At 45.8% G+C, this 18,330-nt stretch overlaps 1 protein-coding gene across 1 annotated transcript in view; it reads left to right on the top strand.

Annotated features, from left to right (window-relative positions):
- Positions 1 to 18,330, top strand: part of LOC106587358 (genetic suppressor element 1) — a 389,317-nt gene that overhangs the window by 356,278 nt on the left and 14,709 nt on the right. The window contains exons 5-10 of the mRNA XM_045708804.1: positions 2,848 to 3,014; positions 3,241 to 3,441; positions 4,441 to 4,620; positions 7,832 to 8,199; positions 8,377 to 8,707; positions 10,536 to 11,164. Coding sequence (XP_045564760.1) covers positions 2,848 to 3,014; positions 3,241 to 3,441; positions 4,441 to 4,620; positions 7,832 to 8,199; positions 8,377 to 8,707; positions 10,536 to 11,164 — 1,876 coding nt within the window. The remainder of the gene's footprint in view (positions 1 to 2,847; positions 3,015 to 3,240; positions 3,442 to 4,440; positions 4,621 to 7,831; positions 8,200 to 8,376; positions 8,708 to 10,535; positions 11,165 to 18,330) is intronic.

Genomic DNA, 18,330 nt, shown 5'->3' with positions numbered 1-18,330 from the left:
GTTCGAAGGGGTGAGCATAATTGGACAGGATGTCGGGGTAATGGTTTGAAGGGGTGAGCATAATGGGACAGGAGGTCGGGGTAATGGTTTGAAGGGGTGAGCATAATGGGACAGGGTGTCGGGGTAATGGTTCGAAGGGGTGAGCATAATGGGACAGGGTGTAGGGGTAATGGTTCGAAGGGGTGAGCATAATGGGACAGGGGGTAGGGGTAATGGTTCGAAGGGGTGAGCATAATGGGACAGGTGTTAGGGGTAATGGTTCGAAGGGGTGAGCATAATGGGACAGGGGGTAGGGGTAATGGTTCGAAGGGGTGAGCATAATGGGACAGGAAGTAGGGGTAATGGTTCGAAGGGGTGAGCATAATGGGACAGGGGGTAGGGGTAATGGTTCGAAGGGGTGAGCATAATGGGACAGGGGGTAGGGGTAAATGGGACTAAATGGGATGTATTTTCTCAGTGACAGCGGAAAGAGACACACACACAAACATACTATACACACACAGTGATGTAGAAAAGCCTACCGTTATTCCCAGGGATACAAGGGGTTAATTTAGCAGGACAGGTTCCTCCCTCCTTCCCCTGCCTTTGTAAGTGTTTTAATGGCAACAGTACCTAGCTCTTACCTCTCCTATTATCTGGTGTGTGGGGAGAGGAGGGTGTAGAAGAGAGGGAATAACCACTCTCTCATCCCTGGACATTCTCTACCATCATCCTCTCCCTACCTCTTTCTACCCCCTTCCTTCTCCCTCTTCTGTTTCTCTCCAAGAGCCCTTGAACCCAGCCACTCACATGGTGCTTTTCTCCCTCTCCCTCTCTCCATACCCTGGACTAAATACAGTTCTTCTCCCTCTCCCTCTCTCCATACCCTGGACTAAATACTGTTCTTCTCCCTCTCCCTCTCTCCATACCCTGGACTAAATACTGTTCTTCTCCCTCTCCCTCTCTCCATACCCTGGACTAAATACTGTTCTTCTCCCTCTCCCTCTCTCCATACCCTGGACTAAATGCTGTTCTTCTCCCTCTCCCTCTCTCCATACCCTGGACTAAATGCTGTTCTTCTCCCTCTCCCTCTCTCCATACCCTGGACTAAATGCTGTTCTTCTCCCTCTCCCTCTCTCCATACCCTGGACTAAATGCTGTTCTTCTCCCTCTCTCCATACCCTGGACTAAATACTGTTCTTCTCCCTCTCCCTCTCTCCATACCCTGGACTAAATACTGTTCTTCTCCCTCTCCCTCTCTCCATACCCTGGACTAAATGCTGTTCTTCTCCCTCTCCCTCTCTCCATACCCTGGACTAAATGCTGTTCTTCTCCCTCTCCCTCTCTCCATACCCTGGACTAAATGCTGTTCTTCTCCCTCTCCCTCTCTCCATACCCTGGACTAAATGCTGTTCTTCTCCCTCTCCCTCTGTCCATACCCTGGACTAAATGCTGTTCTTCTCCCTCTCCCTCTCTCCATACCCTGGACTAAATACTGTTCTTCTCCCTCTCTCCATACCCTGGACTAAATACTGTTCTTCTCCCTCTCCCTCTCTCCATACCCTGGACTAAATGCTGTTCTTCTCCATCTCTCCATACCCTGAACTAAATGTTTTTCTTCTCCCTCTCCCTCTCTCCATACCCTGGACTAAATGCTTTTCTTCTCCCTCTCCCTCTCTCCATACCCTGGACTAAATAATGTAAGTGGATATGTAGGCTGGGACAAACCAAAGCTTCACAGACTTCTCCCCCTCTCTCTCTTTCTCTCTGTCTCTCTGCAGGTTGGCTTTGTTGGGCTGAAACGGTGTGTGTTTATGTGTCTGTGTTGTGAGATTGGGGAAGTGATCCCAGGCCTGCTGCCAGAGAGAGGGAGGGAGAGAGAAAGAGGGGAGAGGGGGGGAGAGAGAGAGGGAGGGGAGAGCGAGAGAGGGAGGGAGAGAGGGAGAGAGCGAGGGGAGAGGGAGAGAGAGGGGGAGAGAGAGGGGGGAGAGGGAGGGAGAGAGGAAGAGCGAGAGAGGGGAGAGGGAGAGAGAGAGAGGGGAGAGGGAGAGAGAGAAGGGGAGAGAGGGAGGGAGAGAGGGAGAGAGAGGGAGAGAGAGAGGGAGGGAGAGAGAGAGGGGAGAGGGAGAGAGAGAGAGGGGGAGAGAGAGAGAGAGAGAGAGAGAGCAGATGCTGCTGTAGGCTTTGTTTTCACCGCCAGTTGATGTTCTAGCATGGCTCATCTCCAGACACACACACACACACACACTCCTGCTCTGTTGTCAGGATCACAGTCAGTGTGCTGGGTAGAGGAGGCTCAGACTACTGCTTCAGTGTCTCTACCACACCTTCACTCATATGTCCTGAAAAAGAGTGTTTCCATCTGTGAAGTAAGAGACCAGTAGCAGCAGTAGAGGATGTGATGCAGTGTGAAGGAGCTAGTGTCTGCTTGGTGCTGAGGAATGTCTGTGATTTTCCTCCATTTCACAGTGTCCTCTTCAGAGAGCAGATGACTAGCCTTGTTTAGTATGATGAGAGAGCTCTCCCTTTCTGTGTGTGTGTGTGTGTGTGTGTGTGTGTGTGTGTGTGTGTGTGTGTGTGTGTGTGTGTGTGTGTGTGTGTGTGTGTGTGTGTGTGTGTGTGTGTGTGTGTGTGTGTGTGTGAGAGAGAATAGGGCCTGGGGGTGGGGGACTTTGCCAGGAAGAGAGAAAGGAAGGAGGCAGCCAGAGATCGAGAGAGGGGCCTATTCTTCCCTCCTCTCATCCCCAGGATGTGGTCCATGTGTGTGGACAACCGTGTCGGTCACAGGCCCCCGGGAACAATTACTAAGACTGTGCTTCTCCCTCTCTCCCTCCCCTCTCGCTCTCCCTCTTTCTCTCTTTCTCTCAGACTGACTCGGGCCCTCGTGGGGTCAGTAGGGAGCGTCTGGGAGCAGAGGCGCCCCACCAGCAGGAGAAAGGTGGCTCCTCAGTCCCTGCTCACCTCATGGGAAACCCCTATGCCTTTGGCCTGAGCCCCGGAGCTGTCATGCAGGATGCACGCTTCCAGCCCCTCAAGTGAGTAACACTGCCTGTACAGTACAGCACTGACAGTACACTCTGTCCTACCCTGTCTTTTAGAAGGTGTTATGTGTATTTCTAATGATCAAATACAATTAACTAAGTAAATCCCCTCGCTTCCTATTTCCCTCTCTCATTCTCTCCCTCCTCTCCCTACCCCTCATCTTCCGTCATTATTCCTATATACTTCCTTCCCTCTCCTCCCTCCCTCTCCTCTCACCAGTCTACCCAGGCAGCTGCCCCATGGAGTGCCCCCTGGTGGTGTACCAGAGGAGTACCTGCGGGGGTTCCGGCCCTACGCCACGGCCGAGGACCTCCGCATGCCTTCTGGACTGCCCCTGGGCCTGGACCCTGCCACCGCCGCCGCAGCCGCCGCCTACTACCATCCCTCCTACCTGCCACATCCCTCCTTCGCCCCCTACAGGTGAGTCAGGACAACACTCGTTGATCTACTGCTAGGTAGCGGTGAATACTGAACCTTTGGATTGCCTCTAGTGTTGGATACTGTTTCAGTGGTTTTAAATGACACCAATGCTAAAGCTCCAGTTAGCCTCTAGTCTTTGGTACTCTTTCAGTTTCCAGTGCTTGCTAACACTCAAAGGCTAGGGATAAAAACATGCTAGCTAGTGTTTGATGTTGTTGTCGGTGGCTACTACCTCCAGGGATGCTGAAGACAGCCCCAGTTAGCCTCTAGTCTTTTTTTCTGTGGACAGACAGTTTGATGACATGGGTTAGAATTGATGGAGACAGGTAGTGCTTAGTTAGGATTCGATCCTGTCGTTTGCGGGTGTGTGTGTGTGCGTGTGTGTAGGTTTGATGTGCTGTTTGCTGTAGGCTATGGGACAGGGTACATGACTGTGCTATGTCAGCAGCACAGCAGGATGAGAGGAGGGCAGAAGTCATCACACACAGCCCAGTAATGGAGTTAATGAGGAGATGAGCCACGGAGAGGCAGAGACAGACAGACACAGACATCAGACTGACAACACACACACACACACTCTCTCTCTCTGTCTCTCCTTTTCTCTCATTCTTTCTTTCTCTCTCTCTCTCAAACACACACACACACACACACACATCCAAAGAGAGTGAAGTGTGGCTGCTGTACAGCAGTGTGCTGTGTGGGGTTGATTGAGGTTATTTGACAGGTTGGCTGACCCTCTAATGCCCCCTCCTATGGAGACACACAGCTCAGGTTAATGATGTAAACACTGGTTAACTGGGACACTCACTCACTGTTCTATTCTCTCTCTCTCTCTTCCTTTCAACTCCCTCCTCTCTATCGCTCTGTCTCTCTCTCTCTCTCTCTCTCGCTCTTTGTCTCTCTCCCTCTCTGTATCTTTCCTTTCAACTCCCTCCTCTCTGTTGCTCTCTCCCCCCCCCTCTCTCTCTCTCTCTCTCTCTCTCTCTCTCTCTCTCTCAGGATGGATGATCCGTTCTGTCTATCAGCTCTGAGGTCACCGTTCTACCAGCTCCAAGGAGGGGGAGGCCTGCCCCCCCTGCACCCCTCTGCTGTCCACATGCACCTGCAGGGGGTCCGCTACCCTGGGGACCTCACACACGCCTCACTGTCCGCTCTGCAGTCTGAGAGACTGTCTGAAAGGTACTGTCCTCTTCTACACACTCATACACACACATATAGTGTTCACACACACCAAATGGGAAATTGTCTGTTTGGTATTTTAATATGTCTTTCAATGTCTTTCTCACTGAGTGTTGTATTGGTCAGCTATAATAATACTCTGTCTTTCTTCTCTCTCTTTACATCGCTTTCCTTCTCTCTTCCCTAATGTCTCTCTTTCCTTCTCTCTTCCCTTATGTCTCTCTTTCCTTCTCTCTTCCCTTATGTCTCTCTTTCCTTCTCTCTTCCCTTATGTCTCTCTTTCCTTCTCTCTTCCCTTATGTCTCTCTTTCCTTCTCTCTTCCCTAATGTCTCTCTTTCCTTCTCTCTTCCCTAATGTCTCTCTTTCCTTCTCTCTTCCCTTATGTCTCTTTCCTTCTCTCTTCCCTAATGTCTCTCTTTCCTTCTCTCTTCCCTTATGTCTCTCTTTCCTTCTCTCTTCCCTTATGTCTCTCTTTCCTTCTCTCTTCCCTTATGTCTCTCTTTCCTTCTCTCTTCCCTAATGTCTCTCTTTCCTTCTCTCTTCCCTAATGTCTCTCTTTCCTTCTCTCTTCCCTTATGTCTCTCTTTCCTTCTCTCTTCCCTTATGTCTCTTTCCTTCTCTCTTCCCTTATGGCTCTCTTTCCTTCTCTCTTCCCTAATGTCTCTCTTTCCTTCTCTCTTCCCTTATGTCTCTTTCCTTCTCTCTTCCCTAATGTCTCTCTTTCCTTCTCTCTTCCCTAATGTCTCTCTTTCCTTCTCTCTTCCCTTATGTCTCTCTTTCCTTCTCTCTTCCCTAATGTCTCTCTTTCCTTCTCTCTTCCCTTATGTCTCTCTTTCCTTCTCTCTTCCCTTATGTCTCTCTTTCCTTCTCTCTTCCCTAATGTCTCTCTTTCCTTCTCTCTTCCCTAATGTCTCTCTTTCCTTCTCTCTTCCCTTATGTCTCTTTCCTTCTCTCTTCCCTTATGTCTCTCTTTCCTTCTCTCTTCCCTTATGTCTCTCTTTCCTTCTCTCTTCCCTTATGTCTCTCTTTCCTTCTCTCTTCCCTAATGTCTCTCTTTCCTTCTCTCTTCCCTAATGTCTCTCTTTCCTTCTCTCTTCCCTAATGTCTCTCTTTCCTTCTCTCTTCCCTAATGTCTCTCTTTCCTTCTCTCTTCCCTAATGTCTCTCTTTCCTTCTCTCTTCCCTTATGTCTCTTTCCTTCTCTCTTCCCTTATGTCTCTCTTTCCTTCTCTCTTCCCTTATGTCTCTTTCCTTCTCTCTTCCCTTATGTCTCTCTTTCCTTCTCTCTTCCCTAATGTCTCTCTTTCCTTCTCTCTTCCCTTATGTCTCTCTTTCCTTCTCTCTTCCCTTATGTCTCTCTTTCCTTCTCTCTTCCCTTATGTCTCTCTTTCCTTCTCTCTTCCCTAATGTCTCTCTTTCCTTCTCTCTTCCCTAATGTCTCTCTTTCCTTCTCTCTTCCCTAATGTCTCTCTTTCCTTCTCTCTTCCCTAATGTCTCTCTTTCCTTCTCTCTTCCCTAATGTCTCTCTTTCCTTCTCTCTTCCCTAATGTCTCTCTTTCCTTCTCTCTTCCCTTATGTCTCTCTTTCCTTCTCTCTTCCCTTATGTCTCTTTCCTTCTCTCTTCCCTTATGTCTCTCTTTCCTTCTCTCTTCCCTAATGTCTCTCTTTCCTTCTCTCTTCCCTTATGTCTCTCTTTCCTTCTCTCTTCCCTTATGTCTCTCTTTCCTTCTCTCTTCCCTAATGTCTCTCTTTCCTTCTCTCTTCCCTTATGTCTCTCTTTCCTTCTCTCTTCCCTTATGTCTCTCTTTCCTTCTCTCTTCCCTTATGTCTCTCTTTCCTTCTCTCTTCCCTTATGTCTCTTTCCTTCTCTCTTCCCTTATGTCTCTCTTTCCTTCTCTCTTCCCTTATGTCTCTCTTTCCTTCTCTCTTCCCTAATGTCTCTCTTTCCTTCTCTCTTCCCTAATGTCTCTCTTTCCTTCTCTCTTCCCTTATGGCTCTCTTTCCTTCTCTCTTCCCTAATGTCTCTCTTTCCTTCTCTCTTCCCTTATGGCTCTCTTTCCTTCTCTCTTCCCTTATGTCTCTCTTTCCTTCTCTCTTCCCTTATGTCTCTCTTTCCTTCTCTCTTCCCTTATGTCTCTCTTTCCTTCTCTCTTCCCTAATGTCTCTCTTTCCTTCTCTCTTCCCTAATGTCTCTCTTTCCTTCTCTCTTCCCTAATGTCTCTCTTTCCTTCTCTCTTCCCTAATGTCTCTCTTTCCTTCTCTCTTCCCTTATGTCTCTCTTTCCTTCTCTCTTCCCTTATGTCTCTCTTTCCTTCTCTCTTCCCTAATGTCTCTCTTTCCTTCTCTCTTCCCTTATGTCTCTCTTTCCTTCTCTCTTCCCTAATGTCTCTCTTTCCTTCTCTCTTCCCTTATGGCTCTCTTTCCTTCTCTCTTCCCTTATGTCTCTCTTTCCTTCTCTCTTCCCTTATGTCTCTCTTTCCTTCTCTCTTCCCTTATGTCTCTCTTTCCTTCTCTCTTCCCTAATGTCTCTCTTTCCTTCTCTCTTCCCTAATGTCTCTCTTTCCTTCTCTCTTCCCTAATGTCTCTCTTTCCTTCTCTCTTCCCTAATGTCTCTCTTTCCTTCTCTCTTCCCTTATGTCTCTCTTTCCTTCTCTCTTCCCTTATGTCTCTCTTTCCTTCTCTCTTCCCTAATGTCTCTCTTTCCTTCTCTCTTCCCTTATGTCTCTCTTTCCTTCTCTCTTCCCTTATGTCTCTCTTTCCTTCTCTCTTCCCTAATGTCTCTCTTTCCTTCTCTCTTCCCTTATGTCTCTCTTTCCTTCTCTCTTCCCTTATGTCTCTCTTTCCTTCTCTCTTCCCTAATGTCTCTCTTTCCTTCTCTCTTCCCTAATGTCTCTCTTTCCTTCTCTCTTCCCTAATGTCTCTCTTTCCTTCTCTCTTCCCTAATGTCTCTCTTTCCTTCTCTCTTCCCTTATGTCTCTCTTTCCTTCTCTCTTCCCTTATGTCTCTCTTTCCTTCTCTCTTCCCTAATGTCTCTCTTTCCTTCTCTCTTCCCTTATGTCTCTCTTTCCTTCTCTCTTCCCTTATGTCTCTCTTTCCTTCTCTCTTCCCTAATGTCTCTCTTTCCTTCTCTCTTCCCTTATGTCTCTCTTTCCTTCTCTCTTCCCTAATGTCTCTCTTTCCTTCTCTCTTCCCTAATGTCTCTCTTCTACAGGCTCCAGATGGAAGATGAGCTCCGGCAGCGAGAGAGGGAGCGCGAGCGTGAACGAGAGCGTGAGAAAGAGAGGGAGCGTGAGGCGGAGCGAGAAAAGGAGCGGGAGAGAGAAAGAGAGAGGGAGCGAGAAAGAGAGAAGGAGCTGGAGCGGGAGAGAGAACGTGAGCGGGAGAGGGAGCGGGAGAGAGAGAAGGAGCGAGAGAGAGAGAGGGAGATAGAGAGGCAGAAGGAGAGGCAGAAGGAGAGAGTGATGAGAGAGAAGGAGCTACAGTCCAAGGCAATGGAGAGTCACTACCTGGCTGAGCTCCATGCCATGAGAGGACAGGAGGACAGAACCAAGCCTGAGAGACTCACCCCCAACCGGCCAGGTACGACACAACACCACCCCACCGTCCTCCAAAACTCTCAAGCACAGTCCTGCCTAACTTTATAGTGTACCACTGAAAATATTTCCATGACCTATGTCACCTCAATAAAAACTGTTCACATCACACTGATATAGGTCTTCAATAATCAGGATAAAAATACATTTTCCCTCTTCTCAGACAAAACCAAAGAGCCCACCCTCCAAGCTCCTAAGCCAATGCCACCAGGCCTCCACTCCTCCCTGAGCCATTCACATCACAGCGTTCCCGGCCTGGTCTCCGCCCATGGCCTCTACCTGGGGCCCGGCGGCGTGGGGGCGGGGCTCACCGCCGCCATGATGCTCCAGCGGACCAATGAGGAAGAGCGCTGGTTGGCACGGCAGCGGATGCTTCGCCAGGAGAAGGAGGATCGTCAGTACCAGGTGTCAGAGTTCAGACAGCAGGTTCTAGAGCAACACCTGGACCTGGGACGACCTGGGGAGGGAGGAGAGCTACGCTCAGACACACACAGGTTAGACACACACACACACACATGCATACAAATACCCTTTACACTCTAATAGAGAGGGATTTGGACTCTAGTTCTCCACATGTAGTCCTTCTACTCACTTCACTGGTGCAGTTTGCAAGAGCTGTGAGATATGGTAGAATTTGAGTTGCTCTCTCTCTCTCTCTCTCTCTCTGTGATGTGTGCTGGCTGTGATCGTGTCACTGCCTTCCTGATGGGGACAGTTTGTAGCTGTGTACGGTGCAGTGCCATGCTGCAGTATGACAGCCTTCACAAGTCTCTTAGGCAAGAGGATGTAGAGGAAGATAAAGACAGTCACATGAATCACATCATCCTCGATTCCTATCCCCTAACACCTGACAGCCCCGTCTCACACACACACACACACACACACACACACACACACACACACACACACACACACACACACACACACACACACACACACACACACACACACACACACACACACACACAGTAGGCTCTAAGGCTTCTGGGGTAGTGATGTCCTTGATGGTTTCAGTTAGTAGGAGAATTGGGGGTCCTAATGCCTGATGGTTATTGGCTCATCAGGAGATTAGATTATCATTCAGGCAGTGAGTGGGGCAGCTAAAATATACAAAGGCTAATTCTTGGCTAATCTTCTCCACCTTGTAGAGCTTAAGCCCCCTGTTCTCCCTGTGTGTGTGTGTGTGTGTGTGTGTGTGTGTGTGTGTGTGTGTGTGTGTGTGTGTGTGTGTGTGTGTGTGTGTGTGTGTGTGTGTGTGTGTGTGTGTGTGTGTGTGTGTGTGTGTGTGTGTGTGTGTGTGTGTTGCTGGCCCTGCCATGTGTTTTAGTAGGTAGGTCAGGTTCCATGGGTGGGGTTAATACAGGTCTGTAATCCTGCTATATAATCAGCTGATACGGGGTGCTGGGTTCTTTACAACCCAGGGGCTGCAGATACACACCCACACACAGAGAGAGTCCATATCGCTGGAGCAATGTAGAGTCAGATTAGGAGGTAGAGTGCCAGGTTTGGTATTGAGAGAGGTTCTGGACAGTTCTGGAAGCATGTAGAGTCAGATTAGGAGGTAGAGTGCCAGGTTTGGTATTGAGAGAGGTTCTGGACAGTTCTGGAGGCATGTAGAGTCAGATTAGGAGGTAGAGTGCCAGGTTTGGTATTGAGAGAGGTTCTGGACAGTTCTGGCGCTCCGTCTATGTGTCCATCCATCTGCCAATCTCTGTCTCTGTTATTGTTTTCTGTCTGATAGTTGTTTTCTCTCCCACATCCTGAGTCTGTCTGTCTGTCAGTTCAATCTGTGTCTGTTTCATCCTGTCATGTTTGTCCGTCTGTCAGTATTCCTCTGTGTGAACCCTGTGTGTTGAAAGGCAGCGGTAGATCAAAGAAACCCAGGCTGGCTGTAGAGGTGTAGAGGTGTAGAGCGGAGGCCTGTGTACTCTGACCACATCTGACCTCCCCACTATGCTCCGGGCTACTCTGCCTGGACCTGATAAGACCATCACAGAGAGGGAAAGAGAGAGAACAGAGGGAGGGAGGGAGGCGCCTACCTATAGGTGTGTGTATCTGGGAGAAGGTGGATGTGTGTAATTGAGGTGTGTGAATTACAGAGGAATGTGTGTGTATCTGGGAGAAGGTGAATGTGTGTAATTGAGGTGTGTGAATTACAGAGGAATGTGTGTGTATCTGGGAGAAGGTGAATGTGTGGACTTTAGGTGTGTGAATTACAGAGGAATGTGTGTGTATCACTGCTTGTTGTGACACAACACAGTGCTCATTACAGTCTCTCTCTCTCTCTCTCTCTCTCTCTCTCTCTCTCTCTCTCTCACACAGGTCCATACCAAATCACCACGAGCCGGGTGGCCGCGACCTCCACCCCCACCTGGGCGCCCCTCCTCCTCTCATCTCCCCCAAACCCCTCCAGTCCCGCGACCATCCCCACCCCCCTCCCCCCACCACCCTGTGGAACCCCGCCGCCCTCATCGATACCGCCTCAGACTCACGACGCACCACCCACCACGACCCACCCAGTTTGGGCCACTACGACCTCAGCCGCTTGCCTCCCAAACTGGAGGATGGGCTCCGGAGAGGCAGGGACCGGGACGGGGGCCTGGAGAAGTACCACCCCCCTCTCCGAGGCCCCCCGGGGCTGCCTGAGCCCAGCACCTTCCTGGCAGAGCTGGAGAAATCCACCCAGACCTTCTTCAGCCAGCAGAGGGCCTCGCTGTCCCTGCCCAGCCAGTACGGAGAGCTGGGGGGAGGGGTGAAGAGCAGCGGGGCCCTGAAGAACCTCCAGGGGCACCCAGGGATGGGGAGACAAAGCCAGGCCCATGGACACAGTCTGGGCCAGTGTATGGGGCCTGAGTCTGGCCTCATGTATGATGAGTTTCTCCAGCAGCACCGTAGACCTGTCAGTAAACTGGACCTGGAGGAGAGGAGGAGGAGAGAGGCCAGGGAAAAAGGTGAAATATACCCTACTGCTGCTAAACCCATTGTTTCAGGCTTGTGTTTTATAGTTTAGTTGATTTTGTTTCGATGTTTAGTTTTTGTGTTATGTTGAAAATGCATTCCCAAGCTAAAAAGTCTAACTTGTGTAGAGATTCTGTTTTTGTGGTGTCAGCCTCAGTAAGTTCTGTTTGTGTAGTGGTAGTATGTACTGAAGTTGTAGGTTCTGTTTGTGTAGTGGTAGTATGTACTGAAGTTGTAGGTTCTGTTTGTGTAGTGGTAGTATGTACTGAAGTTGTAGGTTGTGTTTGTGTAGTGGTGGTAGTATGTACTGAAGTTGTAGGTTCTGTTTGTGTAGTGGTGGTATGTACTGAAGTTGTAGGTTCTGTTTGTGTAGTGGTAGTATGTACTGAAGTTGTAGGTTCTGTTTGTGTAGTGGTAGTATGTACTGAAGTTGTAGGTTCTGTTTGTGTAATGGTAGTATGTACTGAAGTTGTAGGTTCTGTTTGTGTAGTGGTGGTAGTATGTACTGAAGTTGTAGGTTCTGTTTGTGTAGTGGTGGTAGTATGTACTGAAGTTGTAGGTTCTGTTTGTGTAGTGGTGGTAGTATGTACTGAAGTTGTAGGTTCTGTTTGTGTAGTGGTGGTATGTACTGAAGTTGTAGGTTGTGTTTGTGTAGTGGTGGTATGTACTGAAGTTGTAGGTTGTGTTTGTGTAGTGGTGGTATGTACTGAAGTTGTAGGTTCTGTTTGTGTAGTGGTGGTAGTATGTACTGAAGTTGTAGGTTCTGTTTGTGTAGTGGTAGTATGTACTGAAGTTGTAGGTTCTGTTTGTGTAGTGGTAGTATGTACTGAAGTTGTAGGTTCTGTTTGTGTAGTGGTGGTAGTATGTACTGAAGTTGTAGGTTCTGTTTGTGTAGTGGTGGTAGTATGTACTGAGGTTGTAGGTTCTGTTTGTGTAGTGGTAGTATGTACTGAAGTTGTAGGTTCTGTTTGTGTAGTGGTAGTATGTACTGAAGTTGTAGGTTCTGTTTGTGTAGTGGTGGTAGTATGTACTGAAGTTGTAGGTTCTGTTTGTGTAGTGGTAGTAGTATGTACTGAAGTTGTAGGTTCTGTTTGTGTAGTGGTGGTAGTATGTACTGAAGTTGTAGGTTCTGTTTGTGTAGTGGTAGTATGTACTGAAGTTGTAGGTTCTGGTTGTGTAGTGGTGGTAGTATGTACTGAAGTTGTAGGTTCTGTTTGTGTAGTGGTAGTATGTACTGAAGTTGTAGGTTCTGGTTGTGTAGTGGTGGTAGTATGTACTGAAGTTGTAGGTTCTGTTTGTGTAATGGTAGTATGTACTGAAGTTGTAGGTTGTGTTTGTGTAGTGGTGGTATGTACTGAAGTTGTAGGTTCTGTTTGTGTAGTGGTGGTAGTATGTACTGAAGTTGTAGGTTCTGTTTGTGTAGTGGTAGTATATACTGAAGTTGTAGGTTCTGTTTGTGTAGTGGTGGTATGTACTGAAGTTGTAGGTTCTGTTTGTGTAGTGGTAGTATATACTGAAGTTGTAGGTTCTGTTTGTGTAATGGTAGTATGTACTGAAGTTGTAGGTTCTGTTTGTGTAGTGGTGGTAGTATGTACTGAAGTTGTAGGTTGTGTTTGTGTAGTGGTGGTAGTATGTACTGAAGTTGTAGGTTCTGTTTGTGTAGTGGTGGTAGTATGTACTGAAGTTGTAGGTTCTGTTTGTGTAGTGGTAGTATGTACTGAAGTTGTACGTTCTGTTTGTGTAGTGGTAGTATGTACTGAAGTTGTAGGTTCTGTTTGTGTAGTGGTAGTATGTACTGAAGTTGTAGGTTATGTTTGTGAAGTGGTGGTATGTACTGAAGTTGTAGGTTGTGTTTGTGTAGTGGTAGTATGTACTGAAGTTGTAGGTTCTGTTTGTGTAGTGGTGGTAGTATGTACTGAAGTTGTAGGTTCTGTTTGTGTAGTGGTAGTATGTACTGAAGTTGTAGGTTCTGTTTGTGTAGTGGTGGTAGTATGTACTGAAGTTGTAGGTTCTGTTTGTGTAGTGGTAGTATGTACTGAAGTTGTAGGTTCTGTTTGTGTAGTGGTAGTATGTACTGAAGTTGTAGGTTATGTTTGTGAAGTGGTGCTATGTACTGAAGTTGTAGGTTATGTTTGTGTAGTGGTAGTATGTACTGAAGTTGTAGGTTCTGTTTGTGTAGTGGTGGTAGTATGTACTGAGGTTGTAGGTTCTGTTTGTGTAGTGGTAGTATGTACTGAAGTTGTAGGTTCTGGTTGTGTAGTGGTTGTATGTACTGAAGTTGTAGGTTCTGTTTGTGTAGTGGTAGTATGTACTGAAGTTGTAGGTTCTGGTTGTGTAGTGGTAGTATGTACTGAAGTTGTAGGTTCTGTTTGTGTAGTGGTGGTATGTACTGAAGTTGTAGGTTCTGTTTGTGTAGTGGTGGTATGTACTGAAGTTGTAGGTTCTGTTTGTGTAGTGGTGGTAGTATGTACTGAAGTTGTAGGTTCTGGTTGTGTAGTGGTGGTAGTATGTACTGAAGTTGTAGGTTCTGTTTGTGTAATGGTAGTATGTACTGAAGTTGTAGGTTCTGTTTGTGTAGTGGTAGTATGTACTGAATTTGTAGGTTCTGTTTGTGTAGTGGTAATATGTACTGAAGTTGTAGGTTCTGTTTGTGTAGTGGTGGTGGTATGTACTGAAGTTGTAGGTTCTGTTTGTGTAGTGGTGGTATGTACTGAAGTTGTAGGTTCTGTTTGTGTAGTGGTAGTATGTACTGAAGTTGTAGGTTCTGTTTGTGTAGTGGTGGTATGTACTGAAGTTGTAGGTTCTGTTTGTGTAGTGGTGGTAGTATGTACTGAAGTTGTAGGTTCTGTTTGTGTAGTGGTGGTATGTACTGAAGTTATAGGTTCTGTTTGTGTAGTGGTGGTAGTATGTACTGAAGTTGTAGGTTGTGTTTGTGTAGTGGTAGTATGTACTGAAGTTGTAGGTTCTGTTTGTGTAGTGGTAGTATGTACTGAAGTTGTAGGTTCTGTTTGTGTAGTGGTGGTAGTATGTACTGAAGTTGTAGGTTCTGTTTGTGTAGTGGTTGTATGTACTGAAGTTGTAGGTTGTGTTTGTGTAGTGGTAGTATGTACTGAAGTTGTAGGTTCTGTTTGTGTAGTGGTAGTATGTACTGAAGTTGTAGGTTCTGTTTGTGTAGTGGTGGTAGTATGTACTGAAGTTGTAGGTTCTGTTTGTGTAGTGGTAGTATGTACTGAAGTTGTAGGTTCTGTTTGTGTAGTGGTGGTAGTATGTACTGAAGTTGTAGGTTGTGTTTGTGTAGTGGTGGTAGTATGTACTGAAGTTGTAGGTTCTGTTTGTGTAGTGGTTGTATGTACTGAAGTTGTAGGTTCTGTTTGTGTAGTGGTAGTATATACTGAAGTTGTAGGTTCTGTTTGTGTAGTGGTAGTATGTACTGAAGTTGTAGGTTGTGTTTGTGTAGTGGTGGTAGTATGTACTGAAGTTGTAGGTTGTGTTTGTGTAGTGGTAGTATGTACTGAAGTTGTAGGTTGTGTTTGTGTAGTGGTAGTATGTACTGAAGTTGTAGGTTCTGTTTGTGTAGTGGTAGTATGTACTGAAGTTGTAGGTTCTGTTTGTGTAGTGGTAGTATGTACTGAGGTTGTAGGTTCTGTTTGGGTAGTGGTAGTATGTACTGAAGTTGTAGGTTCTGTTTGTGTAGTGGTGGTAGTATGTACTGAAGTTGTAGGTTCTGTTTGTGTAGTGGTGGTAGTATGTACTGAAGTTGTAGGTTCTGTTTGTGTAGTGGTAGTATGTACTGAAGTTGTAGGTTCTGTTTGTGTAGTGGTAGTATGTACTGAAGTTGTAGGTTCTGGTTGTGTAGTGGTGGTAGTATGTACTGAAGTTGTAGGTTCTGTTTGTGTTGTGGTGGTAGTATGTACTGAAGTTGTAGGTTCTGTTTGTGTAGTGGTGGTAGTATGTACTGAAGTTGTAGGTTGTGTTTGTGTAGTGGTGGTAGTATGTACTGAAGTCGTAGGTTCTGTTTGTGTAGTGGTGGTAGTATGTACTGAAGTTGTAGGTTCTGTTTGTGTAGTGGTTGTAGTATGTACTGAAGTTGTAGGTTCTGTTTGTGTAGTGGTGGTATGTACTGAAGTTGTAGGTTGTGTTTGTGTAGTGGTGGTAGTATGTACTGAAGTCGTAGGTTCTGTTTGTGTAGTGGTAGTATGTACTGAAGTTGTAGGTTCTGTTTGTGTAGTGGTGGTAGTATGTACTGAAGTTGTAGGTTCTGTTTGTGTAGTGGTGGTATGTACTGAAGTTGTAGGTTGTGTTTGTGTAGTGGTAGTATGTACTGAAGTTGTAGGTTCTGTTTGTGTAATGGTAGTATGTACTGAAGTTGTAGGTTATGTTTGTGTAGTGGTAGTATGTACTGAAGTTGTAGGTTCTGTTTGTGTAGTGGTGGTATGTACTGAAGTTGTAGGTTGTGTTTGTGTAGTGGTAGTATGTACTGAAGTTGTAGGTTCTGTTTGTGTAGTGGTGGTAGTATGTACTGAAGTTGTAGGTTGTGTTTGTGTAGTGGTAGTATGTACTGAAGTTGTAGGTTCTGTTTGTGTAGTGGTGGTAGTATGTACTGAAGTTGTAGGTTCTGTTTGTGTAGTGGTGGTATGTACTGAAGTTGTAGGTTGTGTTTGTGTAGTGGTAGTATGTACTGAAGTTGTAGGTTCTGTTTGTGTAGTGGTAGTATGTACTGAAGTTGTAGGTTCTGTTTGTGTAGTGGTGGTATGTACTGAAGTTGTAGGTTCTGTTTGTGTAGTGGTGGTAGTATGTACTGAAGTTGTAGGTTCTGTTTGTGTAGTGGTAGTATGTACTGAAGTTGTAGGTTCTGTTTGTGTAGTGGTGGTAGTATGTACTGAAGTTGTAGGTTCTGGTTGTGTAGTGGTGGTAGTATGTACTGAAGTTGTAGGTTCTGGTTGTGTAGTGGTGGTAGTATGTACTGAAGTTGTAGGTTCTGTTTGTGTAGTGGTAGTATGTACTGAAGTTGTAGGTTCTGTTTGTTTAGTGGTGGTAGTATGTACTGAAGTTGTAGGTTCTGTTTGTGTAGTGTTGGTGGTATGTACTGAAGTTGTAGGTTCTGTTTGTGTAGTGGTGGTATGTACTGAAGTTTTAGGTTCTGTTTGTGTAGTGGTGGTATGTACTGAAGTTGTAGGTTCTGTTTGTGTAGTGGTGGTAGTATGTACTGAAGTTGTAGGTTCTGTTTGTGTAGTGGTGGTATGTACTGAAGTTGTAGGTTCTGTTTGTGTAGTGGTGGTATGTACTGAAGTTGTAGGTTCTGTTTGTGTAGTGGTGGTATGTACTGAAGTTTTAGGTTCTGTTTGTGTAGTGGTGGTATGTACTGAAGTTGTAGGTTCTGTTTGTGTAGTGGTGGTATGTACTGAAGTTGTAGGTTCTGTTTGTGTAGTGGTGGTATGTACTGAAGTTGTAGGTTCTGTTTGTGTAATGGTGGTATGTACTGAAGTTGTAGGTTCTATTTGTGTAGTGGTAGTATATACTGAAGTTGTAGGTTCTGTTTGTATAGTGGTGGTATCTACTGAAGTTGTAGGTTCTGTTTGTGTAGTGGTAGTATGTACTGAAGTTGTAGGTTCTGTTTGTGTAGTGGTAGTATGTACTGAAGTTGTAGGTTCTGTTTGTGTAATGGTAGTATGTACTGAAGTTGTAGGTTCTGTTTGTGTATTGGTGGTATGTACTGAAGTTGTAGGTTCTGTTTGTGTAGTGGTAGTATGTACTGAAGTTGTAGGTTCTGTTTGTGTAGTGGTAGTATGTACTGAAGTTGTAGGTTATGTTTGTGTAGTGGTGGTATGTACTGAAGTTGTAGGTTCTGTTTGTGTAGTGGTAGTATGTACTGAAGTTGTAGGTTGTGTTTGTGTAATGGTAGTATGTACTGAAGTTGTAGGTTGTGTTTGTGTAGTGGTGGTAGTATGTACTGAAGTTGTAGGTTCTGTTTGTGTAGTGGTAGTATGTACTGAAGTTGTAGGTTCTGTTTGTGTATTGGTGGTATGTACTGAAGTTGTAGGTTCTGTTTGTGTAGTGGTAGTATGTACTGAAGTTGTAGGTTCTGTTTGTGTAGTGGTGGTATGTACTGAAGTTGTAGGTTCTGTTTGTGTAGTGGTGGTAGTATGTACTGAAGTTGTAGGTTCTGTTTGTGTAGTGGTAGTATGTACTGAAGTTGTAGGTTCTGTTTGTGTAGTGGTAGTATGTACTGAGGTTGTAGGTTCTGTTTGGGTAGTGGTAGTATGTACTGAAGTTGTAGGTTCTGTTTGTGTAGTGGTGGTAGTATGTACTGAAGTTGTAGGTTCTGTTTGTGTAGTGGTGGTAGTATGTACTGAAGTTGTAGGTTCTGTTTGTGTAGTGGTAGTATGTACTGAAGTTGTAGGTTCTGTTTGTGTAGTGGTAGTATGTACTGAAGTTGTAGGTTCTGGTTGTGTAGTGGTGGTAGTATATACTGAAGTTGTAGGTTCTGTTTGTGTAGTGGTAGTATGTACTGAAGTTGTAGGTTCTGGTTGTGTAGTGGTGGTAGTATGTACTGAAGTTGTAGGTTCTGTTTGTGTTGTGGTGGTATGTACTGAAGTTGTAGGTTATGTTTGTGTAGTGGTAGTGTGTACTGAAGTTGTAGGTTCTGGTTGTGTAGTGGTGGTAGTATGTACTGAAGTTGTAGGTTCTGTTTGTGTAGTGGTAGTATGTACTGAAGTTGTAGGTTCTGTTTGTGTAGTGGTAGTATGTACTGAAGTTGTAGGTTCTGTTTGTGTAGTGGTGGTAGTATGTACTGAAGTTGTAGGTTCTGTTTGTGTAGTGGTGGTAGTATGTACTGAAGTTGTAGGTTCTGTTTGTGTAGTGGTGGTAGTATGTACTGAAGTTGTAGGTTCTGGTTGTGTAGTGGTGGTATGTACTGAAGTTGTAGGTTCTGTTTGAGTAGTGGTAGTATGTACTGAAGTTGTAGGTTCTGTTTGTGTAGTGGTGGTAGTATGTACTGAAGTTGTAGGTTCTGTTTGTGTAATGGTGGTATGTACTGAAGTAGTAGGTTCTGTTTGTGTAGTGGTAGTATGTACTGAAGTTGTAGGTTCTGTTTGTGTAGTGGTGGTATGTACTGAAGTTGTAGGTTCTGTTTGTGTAGTGGTAGTATGTACTGAAGTTG

This window comes from Salmo salar, chromosome ssa26 (genome assembly GCF_905237065.1).
Source record: "Salmo salar chromosome ssa26, Ssal_v3.1, whole genome shotgun sequence".
Taxonomy (NCBI): domain Eukaryota; kingdom Metazoa; phylum Chordata; class Actinopteri; order Salmoniformes; family Salmonidae; genus Salmo; species Salmo salar.
Note: the sequence above shows the minus strand (reverse complement) of the source record. Positions and strands in the feature narration are given on the sequence as shown.